The sequence below is a fragment of the Lynx rufus genome, unplaced genomic scaffold, assembly GCF_022079265.1.
Source record: "Lynx rufus isolate CCGP_SWC_20201006 ecotype Redwood Valley unplaced genomic scaffold, mLynRuf1.p SCAF_11, whole genome shotgun sequence".
NCBI lineage: Eukaryota > Metazoa > Chordata > Mammalia > Carnivora > Felidae > Lynx > Lynx rufus.
The window spans coordinates 45,982,100-46,008,986 of record NW_025814825.1 but is presented as its reverse complement, the minus strand read 5'-3'; the positions used below and the strand labels follow the sequence as shown (position 1 = coordinate 46,008,986).

The window sequence follows — 26,887 nt, the reverse complement described above, 5'->3', positions numbered from 1 at the left end:
AAAGGGCTCTCTCCACAGCACAAGCTTGTTCAAAACCAAAAGCCTGATTTTCCTCCTGGTGTGAGTTACTTAGGAGACTGAAGAGAAAACTGTGGAAATAAGAGAAATGGAGGCTTAGCGTGGGGGAAGGCATCCGCAGGGAAACACAGAACAAAGGAAACATCCTGGGTGACCTTCAGAGTTGCAGACTTCTCTTACTCGCAAGAGCCAGTCCTGTACCCATTCACTCAAGGAGTCAGCCAGGATGCAAAACAGTGTTAAGAGGGAAGTCACTAAGGGTTTGATCTCTTGGAGGCAGCTGGTTCAAGTCCATCTAAGTAGGTCTTACAAGGCCATTGCTCTTCAGAATCACCAGTAAGACTTGCTGCTAGATTGCACTGAGGTTTTGGAGAGAGTCACATTGAGATCTAAGATCTAATAAAATATCCAAATTAAAAAAAAATTCTATCAAAGACTTATTATCATTCCCATTTCATGCAGCTCTCCCCTTATGGCTGTTATAATACATCTGGGTCCTGAATCGCTTGGCTAACTGTATTTCTACCTTCTGATGTAATTAAGAGTACGTATTCACATAAAAGGCTCACTTTGACAGTGTCCCCAGTACTTTTAAAATGTATTCTTCCCTGGCTGATAGTATTTTTCCTCTGAAAGGATTTCTTTTTCTTTTGAGATCTGATGCCTGTTATTTTTTTCTTTCATTAGGTTGAGTTTTGATGAAGGGAGATCTTGGAGCAAATACAGTTTCACATCTATTCCACTCTTTGTGGATGGGGTTTTGGGCGAGCCTGGGGAAGAGACTCTAATCATGACGTAAGTTTTAGCAAAGCTTATTCACTTTGCTACTCTTATATTTGAAATTGCTAGCAAGGTCAGTACACCTGACTTCATGATTCCTCCGCAAAGGGGAAAGAAAAATGTGGGCGTGGCCAATTTCTTGGCTCTTTACTAATTAGGAGACCCATACTGAGGACTGGCAGCACAAGGGCACAGTCTATTTTTTCCTATGCTGAATGGGTTTAGGGAAATTAGAAATTATTATTTCAACAGAAAATAAAACTATAAATTTAAAACTTTAATAATAAACTCAATATGTAGAAAATCACAGGCATATAAGAATGATTTCACTTTAAGGCAGAACGCAGAGCTTGATCAAAACCCCACAAAGGATTTTATTTTTCCCTGGCTCTTTACCTAACCCAATTGTGAGGCGTATTAGGAAAACTGTGAGAACAACCTGTTCTTGTGAAATTGCATTTGCACTCATTCTTGTCTGGAAAGTGACGATCATTAATTTGTGAAAGACTTGATTAATGAGTTGCCTGCTTAAGGGTTTCAAAACATGAGCTTTGAATTTGAAATATGAAACGGTGAGTTTTTTTTCTTCCCCTGGAAAATTAGACATGGAAAACAGAGAGAAGGTTTTAAAGTAGTCGACCTTGTGATAAAAAATCATAGTGAATAGTTGGTACATTTTCTAATTTTTTCTTCCCCTTTTTTAATGATAGAAAAGATCAACATAAATTTAATATGCCTAATAGCTACCCTTTGCCCCTGGTATACATAGCTCAATTAGCAATTTGTTCCATAATTTATCTTTATTCAGTTTTCATATTTGCAAAACTCGGATGAAAAAACGCTGACTGAAAAGGCTACTTTGTGGCTTTTATCCGTGGATATCTATGGTTGGTGATTCAAATGCCTCATTATATACCCGAATTTCTCTGAATAAGGAGAGTGGAGTGCACAGTGTAGGAAGCAGTTCTAACTAGTTGGCCCCATTGACCACATTCCCTAGGGACTGGTGGGAAGGTAAAATAGCATGGAAACCATGGGAACCAGGTATATTAGCAAGAGAACCTACAAGTGTAATCTTGGACCACGTAGAATGCAGCATTTGTAATGTTTTTCTTATTTTCTTTTCTGTCAACCAACCATTCTTGTGGTACGATATGCGGAAGTGGGTTTTTAAGTCAGACACCCTGTGTTCTGAATCAGCCAGGTCTTAGTTGTTTCTTTGCATATTAACAATACTCTCTGAGCCTGAAATTACTCAGATGTGATAGGGAGCCAATAATAGTAACCCTCCTCATACATGTGCTTTGAGGATTGACTGATATGATCAATGTAACGTGTTTAGCATCATGCTAAGTTCATAGCAAACACCCGGCAAACGCTAGCTATGGGCCCTGTTACTCTTGTGATTATTTTTATCATTTTGAATTCTGTAGAGTGTTTGGACACTTCAGCCACCGCTCCGAATGGCAGCTGGTCAAGGTGGACTACAAGTCCATTTTTGATAGACGGTGTGCCGAGGAGGACTACCGACCCTGGCAGCTGCACAGCCAGGTAGGACGAGGACAGCTGAGGTTAAGTCCTGGGTGGGAGGCATGGGTCATGTTGGGGGAAAGCTGGCCATTAAAATGTAGGAATAGGGGGTTCTCTAGGTTACAGTGCCCATCTACCGCTTTCTTGCATGTTTTGTGTTCCACAGCGGTGAGCAAACTCAACATTTATAGCTTGTGGTGAAGTAATTTCTTTTTTTTTTCTTTATTGTCCTAGGAGATAATGAGATAAAATTCAAATGTGCTTGGCTTAGACTTACAACTCAAAATGAAATACCAACTCAGCATGCAGATCCAAACATAATTTATCTGAGCATGTCATATGGTTGCAGGGTAGGGGCAGGGGTGACAAAAGGATCTTCAGTTTTATCTAGCAATGCAGAGATGTAAAATAATAAAATTATGCACGGTGAGCAGTGCCAGTAAAATCCTCTCCTGTTGCCCTGTGATTCCCTGGGATTGGGTAGTGCCTCTTGCCTCCTCCAAAGGTACTCTCGGTACAAGGGGGCAGAATTATTAATACGAAACTTTCCTTCATTCTGGCCCCTCCCCTGATCAGCTCGTATCAGAATGCTTGGCCAAAAGCATTTTTCTGTTGATTTCCCAAGGTGGAAGTCATTCTACAGGTCTCTCTGAGGACATGGCAGAGGTTCTCACTGCACAGCCACCGCCATACTCAGGGAGGAACCCATCGTCTCCCCAAACCGAGACTAAGTACACTTGACCCTTGAACAACAGGGGTTTGAAATGTGCAGGTCCACTGACAAGCAGACTTTTTTTCAATAAATACAGTACAATGCTTTAAGTGTATTTTTCTCTTACGATTTTCTTCATAACGTTTTCTTTTCTCTGGCTTACTTTATTGTAAAAACACCATATACAATACACATAACATACAAAAGATGTGTTATTCAACTACTTATGTAATCAGTAAGGCTTTCAGTCAACAGTAAGCTATTGATAATTAAGTTTTGGGGGAGTCAAAAGTCACATATGGATTTTTTACTGTGCGAGATGGTTAGCACCTCTCACTCCTGTGTTGTTCAAGGGTCAAAGTAATATATTTACATATAGATGTGTCGTGGAGCCAGTTAAAGTGAATTTGCTCAAGAAACACAGTGTATACTAGCCTGGACAAAACTTTTTTCTGTCCTTGAGACACAAAGAAAGCTGCGTTTGACAGTAAGGGCTGCATCAGTTAGCATCATATACTCTTCGCAGACTCAATAATAAAAGTATTACGTACATTGCTGTTACTTTCCCTTTTGAGATGTGCAATCACTATGCTATTCAAAGCTTTTATTTATTTTGTGGAGAAATACTGAGTTTACTTCTCTCACTTGTCTGGTAGTTGGACATAAAATCAGTGCCATAAAGCTGTGTGGGCAGAGGCATAATAAATTGGGACAAATGGATCTTTATACTTCTTAGGAATACCCTTCTTTCATATGCTCATAAATGACCAAATGCATAAATCTTTTATTACAGAAGAATTAAACTTAATTACCAGAGATTTCTTGGCAATACATTTGTTATAAGCCGAGTCTTGGCTATCTGTGTGTCCCTCATAGCACTGGACCTCAAACCTCGCCAGGTAAAGGTTTGCTGAATACATCAGGAGTGAAGGATGGTTTTTGACACACCCTCACTGCTTCTTAGGATTGCATTTATAGTTGCATTCTACACCAGAGTTTTCGACATCAAAAAGAAAATGCCATTAGTACAAAGTAGGTGACCTATGTCCACATTACACTAAGGTTTGAGAACATCTCTCTGAATGTCCTGAATTGCAGTAGGGAAGGTCCAAGTGATGTGCCCAACTGAGTGAGATCCTTGTCTCCTTACAGGGGGAAGCATGCATCATGGGAGCAAAAAGGGTATATAAGAAGCGAAAATCAGAGAGGAAGTGTATGCAAGGAAAATATGCAGGAGCTATGGAATCTGAACCTTGTGTCTGCACGGAGGCCGATTTTGACTGGTAAGCTTGTGCTGATACTCAGTGTATCAAATCTGTGTGAGTCTTAATGAAAGCTGAGGTTTGAAATAATAGTGACATATACAGAGCTAAGCGACAAGCCTCGTATTCTTATGAAATTACCTTTGGAGGACAACATTTATTGGTTATGTGCATGTGTATATGAAAAAAACTAGGAATTTCTTTGGACTGAAAGAGGATTCAGAAGATGTCTTGTAGCTATCCCCACATGTTTGCTAGATCTCAGGACAAAAAGGGAGACCAGATCCCCCCCTTGAGTTGCTTCATACCACAGCACTTAAAACAGTAAGTTGACTTTTCAGAGAGCAGACATATTTGTGCTCAAGGTAAAAACTTCCTAGAATCTAGGTTCCTACTAGTGGAACAATGAGCTTATAAAGCAAAGTAAGTTTGCTGTCACTGGGAGTTTTCAGTCAGTGGTTAGTTAGCTGATGATTGTGTATGCAAGCTGTGGAAGACTTTTCTGATTTCAAGGCAAGGATTCAGTGGCATTGGCAGTCTATGGCTCTGTGGATGTGGTGGTATGGGAGACCTCTCCCTTTACCAGGATTAAGCTAGTATAAACCAGAAAAGTACTGAGATATTTGAGCACGATAGCATTCTTCCTGAAGCATTTGATAAGCAGAAAGCTAGCCTGTGTTGTCAGCAATGCCCTTACTTTGTTCCAGGTCAGTGTTGGCATTCAAATGAGGTTGGAAATTATTAAGGATGAGTAGGTGGTAACTCCCTTCATCATATCCATCTCATTTTCTGTTCCTTTTTCCTTTCTTCTTTTTTTTCCTTTTTCCTTAAATTTATTTATATGTTTCGGTTTAGAGGAAACAATTGTTAAATATATATGTCAATGTTAAGTGATTAAAACTTGACGTGCATACGGAACCAAAGTTATTCCTTTAACATTGGATATCTACCTATGTAGCAATCATAGATCACTTATCTGACCGTCAAAATATCAGTGCTGGGCTGAGATACTGTGCACATACACATTATATAGCTTTAGAAAATGGAAGTCTTCTCTCATGGTAGACCTCTGGAAACATCCTCTGAGTGAATAGTTCTGTGCAGGCCTGCCAAAATTGGCCACCAGGTCTCAGACCAATAACCCAGGGCTGTTTCCCTCTTTTGGTAGACAAGGCAAGCCAAGAGCCAGTGCTAGATCTCTCGGGCTCAGCCAGAGGACAAGAGAACTTCAGTTACATTGGAGCTCACAAGGAATTCTGCCGGGGCCTCCCCAGCTGTAACTTCCATTGTAGCCAATGCAACATTATTACAATGATAAAAAATATATTTTTCCTGCCCCACCTTTCAGGACTGACACCCTGAAATGCATTCATAAGGAAAACTTCCATGGAATTTTAAAGTCATTTATCCCATCCTTCTTTCCAACTGTTTCTCCTTTATCCCCTCTATTCAAAGAGGATTTGTAAAGGATGACATTTTATCTTAGTCATTTAGCTTTGGCCTTACCAAATAGTCATTCCTTTGTAAAGAGCAAATGTATTCTAGTAGAAAACCAAAGAGAAAAAATGAGATGAGATGTCTTGATTCCCTGATGTCTCCTGGAGGTGTGGGTTTTGGGGCAGTCTTTTCCACAAGGTTCCACAGTAAATGAGTCTTTTGTTATTGTCATGTGTTGTTTTTCTTCTTCCATTTTAAGCTAATCTAGAGTAAAAGGAACACAGGGTGAGGAAGGCAATTAGGCTTTGCCCTTCCCGTATCTCTGCCTCCCCTACAGTGTTGGCCCAATTCTTATATTCATTTGTGACTGGAATCTACCTCTAACTGAAATGTATTCTGAGAAGTGGTCAATGAATCATAAACGAGGCCATTGCAAGGTTTTCTGGTCAAAAAAAAAGGGGGTTTTGTTACTGCATGATTTCTAAAAATATTTTGGAAGACTCACCATGACTTTGTTGAGTTTCTACCAGTAGCCAAAGCCTCAATGAGTCCACTTGACTATAGCATAATAAAAGGTGGTTGTCACTAAATGTTCCCTCTCGGCTTGGCTCTCCCCTGGACGTTCCCCCAGATGACCTTGCCTGCCATCCCCAGCACTTGTAAAATAATTCCCTGAAATGAACACCGGGTATCCTGCAGGCAGCATTCTGAAGTCTTCCTCTCCATGCTGTGTTGAAACAGCACCAAATCCAGCTGATATGTGCAGGATTCTAAGTGCCAGCTGCCTGGTGACAGGCCCCATGGCTAAGCCTGTTTCTCCCTTCCCGACCCTTGTGTGCCAACATCTCACCTCCATCACACAGATGGGCCGATTCATACTAATGCTTGCTGGTGACTGCCTGTGATTTGTCTGTGCATGTGGAGGTCAATTTGTTGTCAATCTCTGTGCCCAAGTTCATCCTCCAGAAGCCAAGAATATCAGGCCACACAGAGGGCTCTGGAACCAAGAAACAGAGGAGGCTGGGAGAAAAATCTTTGACTCTTGCCAAGCAAGAGAGAGGCTTTCAAGCCGTCAGTCTCCACTGACAATGCTAACTGACTGGACAAAATTTTCCTCAGAGAAATGCTCATGACATTCCTGAAGGACATTTCCTTTTCTGCTGTGACTTTGAAGCATATGGCTTGTGCACAGAGAGACCTGGCTCAGCTCTATTTGGTAGATCCAGATGTCTTGGAAAAGCACCCCAAAGACATCACCAGTAATGGGAATCGTACCACATGTGGCTGTGTTTGTATCACTGATGTTGACACTGAGGGTTGAGCTCCCACCACTGTGTGTTTTCTCTTTGTAGCTGTCTTGGGGCCCAGCCACCATCAGTGTTATGTATTCTCCTAATGAGAACATAATCTGCTCTCTCAGCTTAAAGCCGTTTAATTGGAACTATTGGTCATTGAGTCTTCATCTCTACACAAGCATCTCTGTTGCTTTCAAGTTATCTCTTCCGGCATTAGCCTGGGTAATTGACAGATATTCCACAGGGGAAAAACACTTCCATTTTTGGAAAGGTATTGATTTGGTGAACTCTTGTTTGTTGACCACTTGGCTAGAGTAGAAGTTGGCTGTGGACTACCATGAAACCATTTTCAGTAATTTTGCCACCTACTGACAGGTTTCTTTTGGCCCTTCCCCCCACAGTGACTACGGTTATGAGCGACACAGCAATGGTCAGTGTCTGCCAGCATTTTGGTTCAATCCGTCTTCTCTGTCAAAGGATTGCAGCTTAGGACAGAGTTATCTCAACAGTACCGGGTGAGTTTCTGAAGTGATGACCTTGAGAGGTCAATCTCTGCTGTTTTTCAGCCTGTGTGAAACGTGCAGAATTACTCCTGCTTGAAGACCAGGGCTTTTGCTTTACAGCACGATTTATTTGTTTTTCGTCCTTTTAGTAATGTCGCACAGATTTGTGTGAATAGTACAAATTTCGTCTGAGAATGAGACCCCACTTGCAAATAAAGAAACAAAATGGGTTCCTTGGATGGAGAAGATGATGATGATTATAATAAGTTTCTTCATTTTATGATACTTCATTTCAGAACTATTTCTGTGAAACTACCCTTTACTCTCATTGCATCTCTGTGAAGAAGGCCAAGTAAATATTTCATAGGTGCACTTCCTGTTTTATCGATGTGGAACATAGAGCGAACAAAGAAGCTCAGTGACTTATCACAAGTATAAAGCTGTTCGTGGAAGTGTCTTTCTTTTTCTTTCTGTGTCCAGTCTTGACACATTTAAGGCATGCATCCTGATCTTTGTAAATCTGGAATTACATTCTAAAAGTTTGTGTTTAATGTTCTGTGTTGTGGGGCTTATCCAATATCATCTAAGAAATACCATAAAAGAAAATATTTCATGACTTTTCCACAAGTGTAGTTGATGTGTATGGACTTTAAAAATAGTATATGGAACTTATTTGGATTCTACTGCAAACATTATGTATAAAAACATCTTTCAGCCATTTGGAGAAATTGAATATGGACTGGTGATAAGGTGATATATTCATCAGGGACAGAGAAACAGAACAAATAGGAAATTACATACATTTTTATGTGCATCTATATATATACACATGTATATACATGTACATATATGTACGTGTGTGTGTGTGTGTGTGTGTAGGAATTGGATCGCAAGTCTAAGTCCCCAAGATCTGCAGGGTGACTTTGCAAGCTGGACACTGACAAGAGCTGATGGTTTGTTTGAGTCCAAGTCTGAAGGCATGAGAACAGGGAAGCCAATGGTGTAGCTGCTACTAAAGGCCAGAAGGCTCAAAACCCAGGAGAAGCCAGTGTTTCAGCCTGAATGTGAAGGCAGAAAAAAAAAAAAAGCGAATTTCCAGTTTGAAGGCAGGCAGGAAGAATTCCCTCTTACTCAGGAAAAGGTCAACCTTTTTGTTCTATTCAGGCCTTTACCTGATTGGACAAGGCCTTCCCACATTGGGAGAGCAACCTGCTTTACTCTATCTACTATTTAAAATGTTAATCTCATCAAAAACAGCCCTCACAGAAACACCCACAATAATATTTAACCAAATATCTGAGCACCCCATGGCCCAGTCAAATTGAGGCATAAAATTAACTATCAAGGTGGTATTAGATTATTTCTAAATATAAATATTCTTATTACTTTTATTGTGTTAACTAAATATAGCTACTTATTTAGGTGTGACAATGGTATTTTGGTTTGACTTAAAAAAAAGAAACCTTATGCTTTAAGGATATACGATGTGTGACATTTTTTTTTAACTTTATTTATCTTGAGAGAGAGAGAGATAGAGACAGTCCAAGCAAGGGAAGGGCAGAGATACAAGAGAGAGAGAGAGAATCCCAAGCAGGTTCCACGCTGTCAGCACAGAGCCTGAAGCGGGTCTCAATCTCACAAACCATGAGATTGTGACCTGAGCCGAAATCAAGAGTCAGATGTTTAACCCACTGAGCCACCCAGGTATCCCGAAATGTGTTATAAAATGTTAAAAAACAGATACGTATTGAAATTTTTTGAAAGTGAGTTAATGAAGGGCATGGCTATTCATTATACCCTTCCATCTCATTTGTGCATGTTTGAATATCCTGATCTTAAAATGTGAAAAAGAGAGGGAGGGAGGGAGAGAGAGGGAGAGGGATGCCTCACCAGCAGGGCCAGATCCACGTGAAAGTTCCTCTTCTCCTCTCATGCCAGCTGCAGTACACAGGTGAGGACTTCCACATTTCCATTTGAGCCCTTCCGTATTTGAGATTGTAACAACGTGTTTTAATTAAGAACAAGAATTACCAAAACAGCCTACATTTTTCTTTTAAAGGAAGGAAACAACATGGACTTGTACCCTCAGATACTCTTATCTCTGATGTTAGGGATTCCTAGAACTTTGGAAAACAGGGATAAGCTGTGATTTATTCGAAGCATAGCATAAAACCTGAGGAAAATACAAATGACATTTTTACAGCAGGGGGTCAGTGAGGCCGTCAGCGTGCACAGCGTGGAAAACTGCAGAGGGCTGCTGACATATCCACACTTACCAGTGAAGGAACGCCCAAGAAAAGAGTTTTATTACGTGCATGTACCAGCATGTTTAGACATTGTAAAGGGCATCGGAAACCCCTAAAGCTAATTTCAGAATTGATTTTTTTCTCACTAACTCAGTCAAGGAAGTTATATCATTTTCCCTTTGGTATTGATGAGGGGAGGTCCCAGTACACAGGGTCTAAATTGTTCCAGACACTATTCAAGTCACTGGAATAAGACTAAGTGTAGGCGATGACCCTCACTCTTCAGGTTATTGAGAATACACACACACACACACACACACACACACACACACACACACATATTTTAGGCTATCCCTAAATAGGTTGCACCCTCTCTTTGGTAAAGTTAATATGTAAAATTCAAATAAACCCTGACCCCTATCAAAGAAAACCTCAGAGATGATTGAATCATAATAAAGAGTCTGTTCAATAGTATTTTTCATCTATATCTTATAAAATTAAAATGTCAATTAAAAATGTTACTCAGCAGTAAGTGTCCAGGTATATAAATGTTAGTCAATGCAGTTGTGTTTATTAATCACAGAATCACAGACATTACTGCCTACAACTTACCTGCTCTCTCAGAGCTTTGTTCACGTGAGTATTGCATGATCGCATCTGACCCAAAAAGATTTTTGTTCAGTTACCACATCTACCAGGGCGCCTGGGTGGCTCAGTCGGTTAAGCGTCCGACTTCAGCTCAGGTCACAATCTCTCGGTCTGGTCCGTGAGTTCGAGCCCCGCTTCGGGCTCTGGGCTGATGGCTCAGAGCCTGGAGTCTGCTTCCGATTCTGTGTCTCCCTCTCTCTCTGCCCCTCCCCCGTTCATGCTCTGTCTCTGTCTCAAAAATAAATAAAGGTTAAAAAAAATTTTTAAAAAAAGTTACCACGTCTACCAGTTTCCTCTGTTCCATGCAGACTTTCTCCAGAAAAGCATCCACATCAGCGAATGGGCTTGTGTAAAGAGGAGATGTGATAAATGCCAGCCATCGGCTGGTACCATAAGCATCTTGCTCTCAAAAGCAAGGTGCTCTCAGGTGGAGGAGTGACCACCCTCACAGGGCCCTGTGGGCTACAGTCAGGAGGAAGGGTATGAATAGTCACCCTGCTGATTGGCGTATTGGCTGTCTGTACATTCTGCATTAAGAACAAGAAGATCCTTAGCTGGAGCAGGTGCCTGAAATCATCTTCGTAGAAAGCCTCCTCCCATCAAATTCCCATTTGCTGTATCTGGAGCCAGCTCAGAAGTTGGCAAGTGGTAAAGAATAGATGAAATTGAAAAAGAATGAAATGTCCCTCCAGCCCCTCACCTTGGAACTGTCCTGGCTTTGTGTTGAGTCACTGGAATTTATAAACACAGATTCAGTATTTGATGTAAGCCACTACAGGGCCGCCATTAACAATTTAGCTTTTCACTTAAAAGTATTTAATTGCAAAAGAAATATATACATATGTTTTTCTGTGTTTAAAAAAACAATTCAGATCGTCACCGCTCTCCTGCCCCCTTTTCCCACACAACTGCGATCTGTTTGGTATTCATGCTTCTGAACACTTTGCATTTGCCAGCAAATAATTATGCCAAGAAAGAATGTACAAAGTTCATCTGAGAGGTTGTTCTTATATGTCATTTCCTATTGGAGATATTATTATTCTGTTTTTCCTTTTCATTCAGAGGTAGATCTTAAACAACTTTCCAAGACAGAATATGTAGGTCTCCCTTCCATACAATTTCTTTTAATTCCAGAATATTAAAGTACCTGGTATTGTTTCACCGTGCCTTTTCATGGACATTGGGGTTATTTTCTATTTTCTGCCACTATAGTCAATGTTGGAATTAACAAGCTCGTACCGTAATAATTGTTATAAAAATACCCAAAGATAATTAGATTCTCTTTTGGCAATTGGAAGTGTTTCTGCTGACTTGTAAAGCAAATCCCATTCAGCCAACTGCTTGCTTCTTAGACCTGCAGATCCAGGTCTAATATTGCCAAGTCCATGCCAAATATTGCCCCATATGGGTTAAGACACTAGCTTCCTGCTCACACACTACCGGGAGTCCCACGTGTTAGAGATTCATTTGTATTAACTGTCCTCTTCTTTTAAAATAAAAATGCCAATGGCTTATCTAAGGGAACGCTGAGAGGAAGGCCGAATGGGATTTCCCAAGTTCACTAGGGGAGGAAGGTCACTTCAGGCAAAAAGAATAAGAGATGACCAGGCTGAAAGGGTCACGTGATGCCAATGCCTGGAAGTTGATGACAGACCAAGGAGCCACAGTGCATCCTAAGCCTCTCCCAAGTTGGTCTTAGCTATCCATGGGCACCCGTGCTCTGTCAGTCTGGATTCCGTGTTGGCATCAGGCAGGCATGAAATACAGAGGAATCACAAGGGAAAGGGCAGCCTGTGGGTAAGAGAGACAACTCCATCAGTTGTACTGGCCAGGTGCCCTGCCCGCATCACGGCACCCCTTCCAGCAGAGCCCACGGTGCAGACACACAGTCAGAACTTGAACTGAAAGGGTCTACTGAATGACTGCCCCTTGTCAGTCGGGTTTGACAAGGAAATCTCCTAGCAGCACCTTCTGAGAGTTTGGTTTAAAGCATGCAGATAAACCTTCCTCTTCCTTTTATTTTGCTTCACCCTTACAAATGGTTATGGTTGCCTTCAGAGTCAGCTTATTACCCTGTATATATAGCAGTGTTCGTGGGTTTGCTTACTTCACCAGGATGGAAACAGTCTAGGATCAGTTATGATTATGCCTAACAGAATTACTATTTTTAGGAGATGCCGACATTTTTATCAGCTTCACTGTAGAAACGTGAACAATTTTTGTTTTAGCAATTAGCTACATCTGAGAAAAGATAATTGGAATAAGAGCGGAAATGGGTGAAAAATGTCCCTCAGGTGGCTGGCGCTACCTGTCCTTAGTTCTTGATCCAGTGGTGTCCAATTTCTAAGGTTCACATCATGGAACCTCATGTAAGCAAAGTTCCACCATGTTCTCCATGGTAAGCCCCCTGCCTCTTTTCATCCTTTGCCCTCACACCTTCCCCAAGCCATTCCATGGAAAGCCAGGAGGCTGGACCAAGGCCTCAGGCATTATGGATAGAGAGTGAAATGTAATGGGGGATGTTCTAAAAGGGAGTTATTTTAGAATGAAACAAGTAAGGGTTTTAAATGACTTCTGCCATTTACTATTATCTTAGCAAGGGGCTTCCTTTCTTTGAGCCTTAGCCTCTTAACCTATAAGATTGTGCTATTTGCTTTTGGGGTTTGACTTAAATGCAGCACTATATAAAAAGCATGTAGCACAATGCCTAGCAGATAATGGTCACTTTGCAAAATGCATATGCCTATCACCGATAGTCAGCATCTAAGGGCTACTCTGGAGTGAAGGAAAAAAAGAGGGGAGACATCCTTTCATGGTGTATCTAAAGCCCCAGGCATTTATTTGATACTTAATAGTATCAACTACTGTGACCTAGGACATGTTTAATCTAAGCCCCTGTTTTTTCATCTGTAAAACAAATAATCACCTGTATACACTCATAAAGTTACAGGATTACTAGGCATCAAAACACATGTCTCTTTCTCTCTACCACTCAAGGCAGATAACACCTTTACCTGATTAGTGAACAAGTTCCTTTTTTTCAAATAGAATGAAATCAGTATTCATTTGTATATTTTCCTGCATTTTCGTACTGAAATTACCCTAAATTTGTTTCTTTTTGTTTCTCCATCTGTGTCTATAAATATCTCAGTTTACACATACACAAACATAGTCTCTAGTTGTACTTCTATACGGTTAAATCTTGTTTATACGATTTTGGATCCAGGGAACATGCTGCAAATTCAAGTTGCTAAATTAACTAGGACATCGCTTGTTTCATGCCAACCGTAAAAGATTCTGTAAATATAAAATAAAGTGGGCATTGGATTGGTTTATTATAAGAAACCAAGATAATCTTCTCACGGGACAGATTTCTTCTTGCTATTAAGCTAGAGATATTTCTAGATGTGTTAAAAAAAAAAAGTTTGTGTATAGAAATTTCTGTCTGTGGAGCTTCTTTTGAGAAGCCATTAATCCCTTCTGAAAGAATGTACAATAATAGTTCTTACTGTCCCTCAGGGTTAGTTTGTTAATATATGCAATGAGGATATTTACTCAAGGGGCCTAAATAGATTTTTAGCATTAATTTTTAACATTAATTCAGTATCTATGTAAGAACATTTAATGTGTCTGGCAAATACACAAACACATACACACACACACATAAATTCTAGCAAAATAGCAATCTCCATACTATCAACACACATTTGGAATGTTTTAAAAATTCTTTCTAGAAACATATTCCTTTCTACATAAGCCATAAGAACACTTAGACCCTGGCTAACCTGCCATTGCCCTGGAGTTACTATTTCCAGGGGCTTTGAGGGCTGTGGTCTTCTCCCAAGTGACCCCACTCCTGGGCTTGGAGGGGATTTTGATATTCAGTGTGATCTCCTCAGCAAGATTTGTCAGTGTGCACCATGGAGAATAAGCAGTCCTAAAAGTGGTGCATGTGTTTAAAGTCCACAGAAAGGAGATCACTTGCATAGTTTACAGACTGAACACTACAGGGGGCTGTGTAGCTGTTGTCTAGCAGAGCTGTGCAGTCTCACAGCAGATACTCAATAATTGTTTGTTGCCATGAAGTTGACTCTTTAGAGTACGTACCTTTGCTAGGATATAGTTTTCCACGTTTTTATGGGATGACATTGGGGTTGAGAAATGAAGAGGGTGAATGTCGCTGTGTGGAGACCTAGGTCCTCATATAGCTATTCTTGCCCACGTCAGTGGTATTGGCATTAATGATTCTTATCCAGGTTGTCTTGCACGGTGGCAGGAGACAGTAAACTTAGTCTAGAGACCCGGAGCTGTTAACCGCTTCCCATGTGACCTTGGAGAACTCGGAACTGTATCGCTTTTACTTATGATATTTGAGATCCCTTCAGACTCTGACATGTCCATGACCAATTTGAAATGATCAGTATTAGGATTCCTAGAACTCCAGGTGCTCAAAAAAAGGGGAAATTTCTTTATATAAATTAGTTGTACAACTCATTGGCTCAGATCATGGATTCTACGAGTCGTTCTCATGATTCTTGATTTTTAGTCATTTAACCGGGCCATATGTAACATTTCATCACGTTGACATTCAAAATAAAGTCACATTCCATTTACTAGTCAAAATAAATTACTGCTTAGTGCAAGGAAAGTTGTTTTGCTTTTTTGTTTTTGTTTTTGTTTTTGTTTTCCATCAGCTAGCCTCCTCCTCCTCCTGGTCTCCTAATCCCAAGCTTGCTTACCCAGTTTAAAGGAAAAGTCCTGAGAACTGTTCCTTTGAGGGGGAGAAACTTGGAGAAACCTGCTCAGTCAGCCACAGAACCCCATTCTTCCTGAATGTTGATGTTATGGCTACTACATAGGTTTTGTGTTGAAACATGGGAACATGGGTCTAGGAAGGTTTTAAGTCTTAGTCATGCACTGTACTCACAGCTAGCTGCCTTCTCCCTAAGACTCACACTGCCCTTTGTTTTGTTGAGTGTTGTAACAAGGCCGTTTTCCCTTGAAAGCAAAGGCACATAGTATGATCCAAGAAAATAAATCATTTAAAGTCTCATTGTGAGCACAAACGAGGGATACCATAGCTCAGTGACCATAAGCCTTGCCTAGACTATAAGAAGACCTACAGTTACAACTCTGCCTTGGTCATGACGTGTGATGACTACCCTTTAAAAGGCAAGAGACAACACCACACGCCACAGAGAGACATGATTTCTAAGCTGATTTTTACAGAATGAGTGAAAGGTTGACAGGAGGAAAGAGCAGCCCAGGAAGAATGAAGAGCACAGGGAGAAAGAAGGCATGTAGCCTTCAGCGTGGCCTGGGCTCAAGAAGCACATTGAAAAGGGCTGAAGCTACAAAAGTCCCCTGAGGATAGATTGGGGACTGCACTTAAAACTTCAGTGGGATCCTTTATGAACAAGCCTACAGGAAGTTTTGAATGAGTCTAAGAAAGAAATTGACATAGTCCGATTGGATTTTAAGATCATGAGAGTGCAATTTCTGTTTTCTGGAAACTTGCTGTGTAATAGCAAGTTCGTGTTTAATACTTTAAATGCTAACTTTTTAACTAACTACTGATATTTTAGTATTTATTAAGTCCTAACAAGGCATCAGAGTCTAAACTAAGCCCTCTTGAATGCAGTATCTTATTTAATCTTCTCAAGAACGTCATTGAAAAGAAAGATGCTGTAATTATCCCTCCCTAATTGACAGGTGGAGAATCCAAGCGTTAGAGAAAGGTTGGGTAACTGACCAGGTTCATACAGTAAGTGCCCAGATTTAAACTCAGGCGCTTTGGTTCTGCAACACTAGTTTTAACCCCAGGGAAGTGGTCTTTAGTTCTGGATGCACACAAGAATCACCAGGGGAACTTAAATCAAAAACAAAACCACCCTAATGCCCAGAATTCTCAGTTAAATCGCAATTTAATCAATTCTCAATGAAATCAAGACCCCTGGGAACAGGGTCTTGGCATCTATTTTAAAAGTGCTGGCAAGTGATTCTAAAGGACAGACAGAGTTGCAGTCTACTGAGCAAGACTACAGTGTCACCTTAACATACAGGGAATAGTTATAAACATCCATATTCTACCACCACCCTAAAATCGCAAGAAAAGAAACAAACTACGAAATAGTAAAATCACAGAAAATGAGGACTTTAATGGCTTTTTTTCCAGTTTTACTCTCAGAGAAAAGCTATGGCCTTCATCTGTTTTAAGACTGGCAGGCAGCAACGAAGAAAAATCAAAGGAGGTAAGGGTAAAAAGGAAAAGGTGACAAAGGGGTTTCAAGGTGGGAAGGAAGAGAATGGTTGAAGTCGGGGCTGTTGAAGTAATAAGACACTATCTACTGATGAGCGGTCGGTAATATCAAAGGCACATTTGCAGAATGTTTCCTTTTCAGTAATTGTACAAAGACTCCCTTGCCATTACAAAGCACTTTTCTTCTTGGCGGATTGAAGAATGCTTTACCAACTAAATGCATCCCAGTAATATTCAGAGCTTAGGTCCAACATAATCATAAGTTGCCTTGTTATTATGGAGGTAGCAGCCCCACTTAATAACATATTAAATGCATTATTCATTTATGTAACTCAGACCCAGGGACAGCTGCTGGGATGAAAATAGAACCATTCTCTAATGCAAAAAGCAGGTGTGTGCTTACTTGAGTAAATGAACTCTATATTTCTGCACAATTTTCTTCTAAATTTCAGGGACAGGTCTGGTAGGGCTAATGTGATGCCATTTTCATCCAGGAAATAAAATGGTTTCAGAATGGTTTTTAATGAGCATTTAAAAAAAATTACCAACAGTCTTCTCGGTGGCAGAATCCCAGGGGGGATGGATTCGTGCTTTGGATTTAAGCAGAACTGTTGCTGCTGGATTCAGGAAAGCCTGGGGCAATGATTGGTCAGAACGGCGGCAAACAAAGGAATGTACTCTAGCTGATGATGCCAGTGGTGATGGTGAGCCCATGTCTTTATAGCTGCTCGCCAAGACAGAGTCACAGGTGTGCTTGGATGCTAAGTGATTAAAAATCATAACCTGCCTTCAGTGAAACGTGCAGGGAGTTTCTGATGCACAAACTCACTGGGATGGCATAATTACCGTGTGACATCACTGGTCATTTTCTTGCTACCTTTGCTGGTACCAGAATGTCACCATTCTGCAATGCTAGTGCATTTTTTTTCTCTCTCTCTCTTTCTCCCATCTACCATCATTTTCTCTTTTAATCAGTATGCACTGAAGCACAGTGGATTTTCTTAAATATCAAATGGAGTGATGTTAAAAATGCTCACCCAAGATAATGACCAATCAGAATGGGTAAGGATCCTAGTGCAGCAGCAGAGATTTGGAGGCTGCCTGAGGGGCTAGGTGTTAACCCCTTAGTTTCTGGATTGTAAGGAGAAGCAGGGACTTCAAAGATAGGAATTGGTCACAGCTGGGCTGGTGAGTGAGGTGCTTGAAGGGTTTGGGGCAGTGGTCCTAACCAACTGCTATGCAGATATTTTAGCATTTGAAATGGTACAGTCAGGGGCTCCTGGGTGGCTCAGTCGGTTAAGTGTCGACTTTTGGTTTCACCTCAGGTCTTGGTCTCACAGTTCTCATGAGTTCGAGCCTCACATCGGGCTCTGTGCTGGAAGTGCAGAGCCTGCTTGGGATTCTCTGTCTCCCTCTTTCTCTGCCCCTTCCCCACTCATGCTGTTTCTCTCAAAAATAAGCAAATGAACATTTAAATTAAAACATACACACACACACACACACACACACACACACACACACAGTACAGTCATCCCAGTGTGAATCTGCTATCAGCTTTGTAAGTGCCCCGGGACAAGGATGCCCTCAAGGAACTTAAACTTCAAGTCACACAGGAAGACAGTCAGACAAGGCATAAATGGGTTCCTATCAGGCAAATCATAAGGATTCCTTTAAGAGTTCAGAGGAGGGACAATCTCCTTCTATTTAAAGAGTCAGTACAGTCGTGGTAAAGAGAGGAAGTGTTCTAGAGACACATTTTCTGGGGTCTTGACTATGTGATCATGAGAAAACTGGTTAACTTCCATGAATCTTAGCTTCTTCATCTATATATTGAGAATAATGCTTTCCTTAAGCAGAACAGTTCAGGGTATTTTTAAGATAAATGGCAAAAGTCATGTAAAGAACTTAGCACAATGACAAGTATAATTAGCACTCTCTCTATATGAACTTTTTATTATCTCACTTCTTATTTTACTATCCTTGTCAGGAAAAGACAGATGAAAGGATTTGTTGCTTAAAGTGTAAGTTTTAGGCAGCTGAGAGAGCATGCACGAAGACAGAGAAGCAGAATGAGCAAAAGAAAATAAGTACTCTCAAAAGGATTGAAAATAGAGGTTTGGCTAGGGCAGAAGGAGCTTTTTGGTGAGAAAGAATTCAGAGACGTAGTGAAGTGAGCTTGCGGAGGGCTTCATGCACAAGATGACAGGATTTATGGCTTATCCTAAGGACATTTGGAAGCTGTGAAGATTATGAACAGGTCACAGAAATAATAATATTAAGTAAAAATAACTGGTAACCTTTCATAAGCACTTGCTAATCATCAGGGCGGTTTTAAATACTCTGTGTACATCAATCCATTTAATTTGTACAACTACCTTGTGAGGTGAATTACATACTAATAACTGACCTTAGAGTGATCCGTGGTGTTCAGAGTACTTTCCCAGACAGTGTTTAATTTGACTTTCTCAACCATGATCTTAAGCAGTCAGTCCTGAGACTCAAAGCACAGGAAAGGACATGGGCTAGATTTGAAGGAGTAGGAAAACTATGGCCTGCGAGTCATAGCTGGCATACTGCCAGCATCGGGAAATAAGGTTTTACTGAAAGCCAGCTGTCTCCATTCTTTTATGCATTACCTGTGTCTGCTTTCATGCTGCAATCAAAGAGTTGAGTACTTGTGACAAACAGCAGATAGTTGGCAAAGCAAGAATATTTCCTATCTAGCTCTTTGTGTTAAAAGTGTCTCCACTTCTGGTCTAGAAGAGTGGAAAGACCTTAGACTTTGCTTCCACTCTGAGCTCCACCACTCATTCTAGGTAAGTGGGCTTGGGAAGTCTATTATATGAATTCATAAAGTGGTTACTATGGCCCCCACCCAAAAAGATGATGAACAGATAACACTGAAGCTCAAAGTCTTAAAGGTGAATTGTCCTAAAAGCACAGATTCTAATTAATTATGAATCTGATAAACTGCATAGGACCAATTTGTGGAATAATCCTTTTTTTTCCTCTATTAAAGTGAAAATAAGAAGAAAGAAGCGAAAGAAGAGGGAAGATTTACTCAGTCTGCATACTGGTCTCCTTATTATGAGTTTTCAATAATTAGCCAGTATATCTCTTCATAAAATATCAAGTAGAAACGATCACATTTAGCGAACTTTCTGTACTACACCATTACCATAGCATCCTCTACGGGGTTTAATGTTAAGTCACATAATCTATAACAATCTATTCTTTGCCTGAATTGCAAATTCCCTTGCAATATGCATTACTCATTCTAACCCTCAATCATATAGCCTTTAAAGTATCTCCTAGACTACTGACAGATGTATCTTCAAGATTATAAACATGGTGAGGGCAAGAAGCATGGCTTCTATTGCTGCGCACTCCCCGTAGCTCTGAAGTGAAATGATTCATTGACAGAATAAAAGAATGATATTAAAGTGCTAATAATATGTACAGTATGTTCCTCTGATGATTTGTCTTTCTGGTGGGTGCTTTATAGGAATTAGCTCTAATCCTCAGAGAACCATGCTGTGTAGTTATTGATAGCCCTCAGGGCTACACAGTGGTAGGTAGGTCTGGCTTTAAAAAATTGGGAGTGATTTGAATGGTAATGAGCCGGATTACAACGTGAGCTTCTCTCGTTTTAGGTATAGGAAAGTGGTTTCCAATAACTGCACCGATGGAGTAAGAGAACAGTACACTGCCAAACCGCAGAAGTGTCCTGGGAAGGCCCCGCGGGGGCTGCGGATCGTCACTGCTGATGGGAAGTTGACGGCAGAACAGGGGCACAACGTTACTCTCATGGTGCAGCTGGAAGAGGTAGGACCAAAGCCCGAATCCCTTTTGTCTTCTAGGGCCAGTGATTTTTTCCTAGGAAATCAGGTTTGGTGTGCTTTTGTTTTGTTTGTTTGTTTTTTTTTTTTTTTTTTTTACACGTCGTTGAAACTTTTTATGTTTTTGTACCTTTAGGTCTTTGGTTTGTGGTTGTTGCTGCTGCGACTTCGCCTTCTCTGACACATTTCCTCAATTATTTTCATTTCAGTGCAAGTTGTTCTTCATGCTGACCTAATCTATCACTTCTTGGGAATTCTTTTTGGAGTTAATTGTGCCTTACTGGCACTTCCGGCAAAAAGGTTCCTCAGAATACATTAATGGTATTCCTAAAATAATTAAGCACACACACATGTTCAGCCTAAAAGGTATTACTGCTGTCTTCCTCTCTCAACCCGAAGTCTTGGCTTTTCTTTTCCGAAGGCAGACTGCTGGCCATACATGGAACACAAAGGCTAATCTGAATATAATTAAGTATACTGTCTTCGGCAATTGAGAGTTTGTATTTTTGTAGCACCTCTGCAATATCACTATGAGGATCAATTACTATTTGACAAATTATGGTTACCTGAGATTTCTGAAAATGTAGACTAGATAAAATGAAACTTATACTGTGTTTTTTGAAATACACACAGGCATTTTTCTCATCTTGCAAATGAGGAAGATGTTCTTTAAAGGAGAAATAATTTCATTAAATGATCTCAATTATGAAGCCAGGCAGTGCCATATCTAGCCGTGTTTTCTGAGTGCTAAAATATGGGAAGCACTGTGCTAGGCCTTGTGAACACAAAGGGATTTAAAAAGTTAATAATGAGGGGCGCCTGGGTGGCTCAGTCGGTTAAGCGTCCAACTCTTCATCTTGGCTCAGATCATGATCTCAGGGTTCGTGAAATTGAGCCCTGCATTGGGCTGTCTGCTGACAGTGCAGAGCCTGCTTGGGATTCTCTCTCTCTCTCTCTCTCTCTCTCTCTCTCTCTCTCTCACCCTTTCTCTCTCTACTCCAACCCCTGCACGTGCATGTGTACTCTCTCTGTCTTGAAATAAATAAACTTTTTTAAAAAGTTAATAACAACACCAGGATTAAGATCATCATCATTGACTTCCATCAACTTCTGACAGCTCAGTGGCTTTCAATCTGTAATATGAAGAAAAATTACCTGGTGAACATGTCAAAACAGTTTTCCCAGGCCATTTCTCCAAAGGTTCTGACTGAGTAAGTTGGGGGGGCAGGGGCTAAGAATATACATTTATAACAGGATCATAGGTTATGCATTGTGCTTTGAGATAAACAGGGGCACCTAGGTGGCTTAGTTGGTTAAGTATCTGACTCTTGGTTTCAGCTCAGGTCATGATCTCACTGTTCTTGAGTTCAAGCCCACGTCAAGCTTGGGATTCTCTCTCTCTTACTCTCTCTCTGCCCCTCCCCTACTCATGCACACACACACACGCACACACTCTCAAAGTAAATAAGTAAACTTAAAAAAAAAAAAGAATAAGCAACAAAACAAGGGCAAAGTCAAAGGGGATAGTGTAGCCTGACAGGCTCTGGAGTGTGACTTGAAGGGGGAAAGATGAAGCAATTAGGATTGCTTTGTCAGGATTGATCAAAATCATTGGTATTTTAATTCCTGTAGGAAAAACAACTGTGAATTAATGAGTTTGAAACTCCAGCTCAGGGTGGTGCTGAGGCTTCTGGTCCAAGGACCACTTAGAGAACCGTTCTTGTAACCTAATACTCCTTTCTGGTATCTCCTTAATAAGTGCCTTTCAACCATACCTAATCGCCTAGATACTAAGGTTTTCCCAAATTTTTCAGTTGGATCTAGAAAGATGCAGACCAATTTAGGCCAATTGGAGTTGCTTGCATTTCACAGAACTGGGACCAGTGCCTGAGGCTATGACGTATTAGCTCACAGCAAATAAATTTATATATATAGAGAGAGAGAGAAAGAGAGAGCCAGAATAAGATTCTGAGAGAGAGATGAGGGGGAAGAAGACTGTGACAGAATTGTCAAGAGGATTTAGGAAAACAAAATTCTTTTGTTCATAGATAGGACATTCATTGCCATGAGTCCAACAGTTCATGCTGAATTCCTCTCAAGAACTTTGCCAGTTCATACGTCACATGTAGAGGAGGTCAGATTTCAGATTCCCAGTTAGAAGGTCGAACAGAAAGTGTTGGCTAAAGAGTTGGCTCACAAGGCTGGGAAGATAAAAGTTGACTTCAGGTCAAATCCCAGAGAGAAGAGAAACATAGAAAAGTAGCACAATTCTGTGCATTTTTGTCCCTCTCTGAGTTGTTTGGCAGCATCTATGTGATACAGAAAAAATAGAACGCAGTCACAAAAAGGATGAGAAGTCAAGCATAGTTTTTAGAAGGATTATATTTTGAGGAAACAAAAATTAGAGTTCAGGGACTATCAGGGAAGGAAGCTCTGGTGAGCAATACAACACTGGGTTCTTGAGACTTCTAGAAAACTCCATCATATTTGTTTTTCATATAAAATATTGAACATTTAATTTAAAATATTACATATATATCCAGAAAGAGGACCATGAGGAGGAAAAAAAGCATCAGAAAAAAGAACAGTTGTCTGAGATATATTTAATATGTTCATGAATATGGGTTAAGATAGAAAATGTAACCCACCAGCAGCAATCAGTAGGAGGCAGTCAACAAATGGAAGTTGTAGAAATAAAGATGTAATAACTGATATTAAGAAGTTAGATGGATTTACAGCCGACTGAACCCATATAGATAGAGGATCAGTTAACTGGGAGAAAGGACAATTGGAACTTTAGCATTTGGCATAAGAGAGGAAGGATAGAAAATAGAGAAAATAGGAAGGGAAGGGGCACCTGGGTGGCCAGTTGGTTAAGCCTCCGACTCTTGGTTTTGGCTCAGCTTCTGATCTCATGGTTGGTGAGTTAAAGCCCCGCACTGGGCTTGCTGTTGGGCTTGCCCACAGTGCAGAGCCTGCTTGGGATACTCTCTCTCCCTCTCACGTCCCCCTTCTCTGCTCACACACATACTCACTCTCTCTCTCTCTCTCTCTCTCTATCTCTCAAAACAAGTAAACTTAGGGGCGCCTGGGTGGCTCAGGCAGTTGGGCATCCGAGTTTGGCTCAGGTCGTGATCTTGTGGCTTGTGAGTTTGAGCCCGGAGACAGGCTCTGTGCTAACAGCTCAGAGCCTGGAGCCTGCTTGAGATTCTGTGTCTTCCCCTCTCTCTGTCCCTCCCATGCTCATGCTCTGTCTCCCTTTGTCTCTCAATAATGAATAAACTTTAAAAAAAATTCAAAATAAGTAAACTTAAAAAAAAAGAATAATAAGGGAAAATGATGAAAGACTACCATAAATGTAAGTGGAGACCCAGAGGAGAGAAGAAAGATATAGAGTCAGAATCATTTTTGAAGAGATAATGTCTAATAATATTCTGAAACTGACAAAAGGTGTGAGCATATCAACATAGATGGGAGAGAATCCACAAACCCCAAGCAGGAGATATACAAAGAAAACAAAAATCATGTAGGTATCATATTCAAACTACTGAAATCTAAAAACACAGAGGAAAATTTTTTAAAGCAGCCCAGGAGAAAATGGAATGACATTTTTGAAGTTCTGGAGGAAAAACAAATGTGAAGGTAAAATAAAGACATTTCTCAGACAGAAACCGAGATGAGTTGTATAAGCTGATTTCTATAAAAAGAAATACTAAAGGTAATTCTTCAGGCATAAAGAAAATGATGCCAGATAAAAGTACAATAATGGAAAGAGTGAAGAGAAAGAAAGAAGGCATATTCGGGGGTAAATTGCAATTAATAATAACTTTGCAGGCCAATAATGATCAGCTATGGGTTTAAAATATATGTAGAATTTAAATACATGACAACAATAATTCAGTGTGTATTAAATGGCATTAAAGTGTTTTCAGTTCCATGAAATGTCTGTAAAGAAGTAAAAGTACTAATTTATATTAGACACCAGCAAGTCCAGAATATGTGCTTTAATATCTAGAGAAACAGCTAAAAGAATAGTCAGAGACATTAAACTATCAAGTTATTGACAGAGGAACTGGAATAATATTAAATGCACCTCATTAATCCAAAAGAAAAGAAAGAGAGGAGAGGAAACATTCTTTTTTTTTTTAAACATTTTTTTTTATTATTTTTTTTATTTTTGGGACAGAGAGAGACAGAGTATGAACGGGGGAGGGGCAGAGAGAGAGGGAGACACAGAATCGGAAACAGGCTCCAGGCTCTGAGCCATCAGCCCAGAGCCCGACGCGGGGCTCGAACTCACGGACCGCGAGATCGTGACCTGGCTGAAGTCGGATGCTTAACCGACTGCGCCACCCAGGCGCCCCTGAGGAAACATTCTTACAGTCAAGACAAATAGAACAGATACAGAAATAGTAGGTATAAACCCAAATATTATCATTAATTACATAAAATAAATAGTGATTTTTGTGGCTTGCTTAAGAAGTCTGTGTCTAACCCAAGGTTGTGAAATCATGCCACAGTTTTTCTTTAGTTCCCACATGTAAGTCTATACCATCTTGAATAAAACCAAGGTAGAAACAGGTTTTTCTCTTTGCATATCCATTGATCCAGCACCACTGAAAGACAGTTCTTCTCATGCTGAATTGCCGTGAGCCTTTGTCATAAATCAATTAAATGTACCTCTGTGGATTTGTTTCTAAATACTGTGTTCCATTGGTTTTGATTTTCAAACCTGTGTTAATTGATCATTCAAACACATTTTAAGTACTCTAGATTTAGAGTAAGTCTTGATAATTGGGCATATAAATCCTCTGAACCAATTAAAAATCATATATTATATATAATTATATATAATATACTTTATAAAAATTTAAGAAACAAAACATATGAACATAGTGGAAGGGAAGGAAAAATAAGATAAAAAACAGACAGGGAGACAAACCATAACAGATTCTTAAACATAGAGAACAAACTAAGGGTTGCTGGAGGGGTTTTGGGTGGGAGGATGGGTTAAATGGGTGATGGGCATTAAGGAGAGCATTTGTTGGGATGAGCACTGGGTGTTATATGTAAGTGATGAATCACTAAATTGTACTCCTGACACCAATACTACACTATATGTTAACCAACTTGAATTTAAATTAACGAATGAATGAATAAAGGAATGAATGACATTAAAATATAATGCATACCTACAAACAAAACTAACACCTTATTTTCAATATATCTACCCAGAACACTACAACACATTTGGAAAAAATTTTTAAAAACATAAAATTTGTAGTGAAATATACCATGATTGTGAATTGAAACATGCAAGGTTATGAAAAGATGCCAATTTCCCCCTCATTGGTCTTATATTCAAGGCGATTTCACTGAAGTCCCAGAATATATTTGTGGGTAAAAATTGCATGATCACAAAACTTATATGAAGAAGCAAGGGCTCAAGAATAGCAAAGATAATCTTAAAGATGACTCACAGAACTAGATGGTTTACATTACAGATATCAAAATTTATTATAAAGCTATAGTAATTAAGAACATGTCAAGATATATATATGTATACATATATACACACATATATGTACACACATATATACATATATATGTGTGTATATGTGGTGTGTATATACATATATGTATATGTATATATGTATGTATGTATGTATATGTGTGTGTGTGTGTATATATATATATATATATATTTATATATATCCTATATATCCAAGCTGATCAAGAGAGGGAATAGTGAGTCAAGAAATACACGCATACATATATATGCATGTGTGTGTGTGTGTGTGTGTGTGTGTGTGTATATACACACATCATACTCTTTGTGACAAATGATACACTGTAGTAGAGTAGATAAATTATCTTTTCAATACACAGTGCAGTGCCATCAAAGTCCACGTGGGAATACGTGAATCTTGATTTCTCTTAACACAAAAATAATTCCAACTGGGTTGTCCATCTCATTTTGAAAGATAAAACTAAAGTGTTTAAAGAAAATGCAGAAGATTGTTAGCAGAGATTGTTTTAAAACGGGAAATGAAATGTACTAAATATACAGAATAATATGGTTTGATTAGACTATATTAAAATTAGGAATTTCTTTTCTTGAAAATACACTATTTAGAAAATAAAAAGGTAAGCCCTGGAGGGTAAGAAGTTATTTGCAATACATAAGTTCAATAAAGGACTCATGCCCAGAAAATTATAAATGAATTCTACAATCAATTCTACAAAAATTCTGGCAACTAGCTAGAAAATGCACAAATGACTTAAATGGACTTCTCAAAGAGGACAACCAAATAGGTGATAAGCATATGAAAAAATTCTCAACATCACTGCTCATCAG

General features: G+C 39.8%; 1 protein-coding gene across 4 annotated transcripts in view; it reads left to right on the top strand.

Annotated features, from left to right (window-relative positions):
• The window catches only part of SORCS1 (sortilin related VPS10 domain containing receptor 1), a 505,682-nt gene that overhangs the window by 411,016 nt on the left and 67,779 nt on the right, over positions 1-26,887 (top strand). For all 4 annotated transcript variants that reach the window (XM_047072706.1, XM_047072707.1, XM_047072708.1 and 1 more), the window contains exons 14-18: positions 706-813; positions 2,232-2,349; positions 4,193-4,323; positions 7,436-7,549; positions 20,344-20,515. In XM_047072706.1, the coding sequence (XP_046928662.1) occupies positions 706-813; positions 2,232-2,349; positions 4,193-4,323; positions 7,436-7,549; positions 20,344-20,515 (643 nt within the window). The remainder of the gene's footprint in view (positions 1-705; positions 814-2,231; positions 2,350-4,192; positions 4,324-7,435; positions 7,550-20,343; positions 20,516-26,887) is intronic.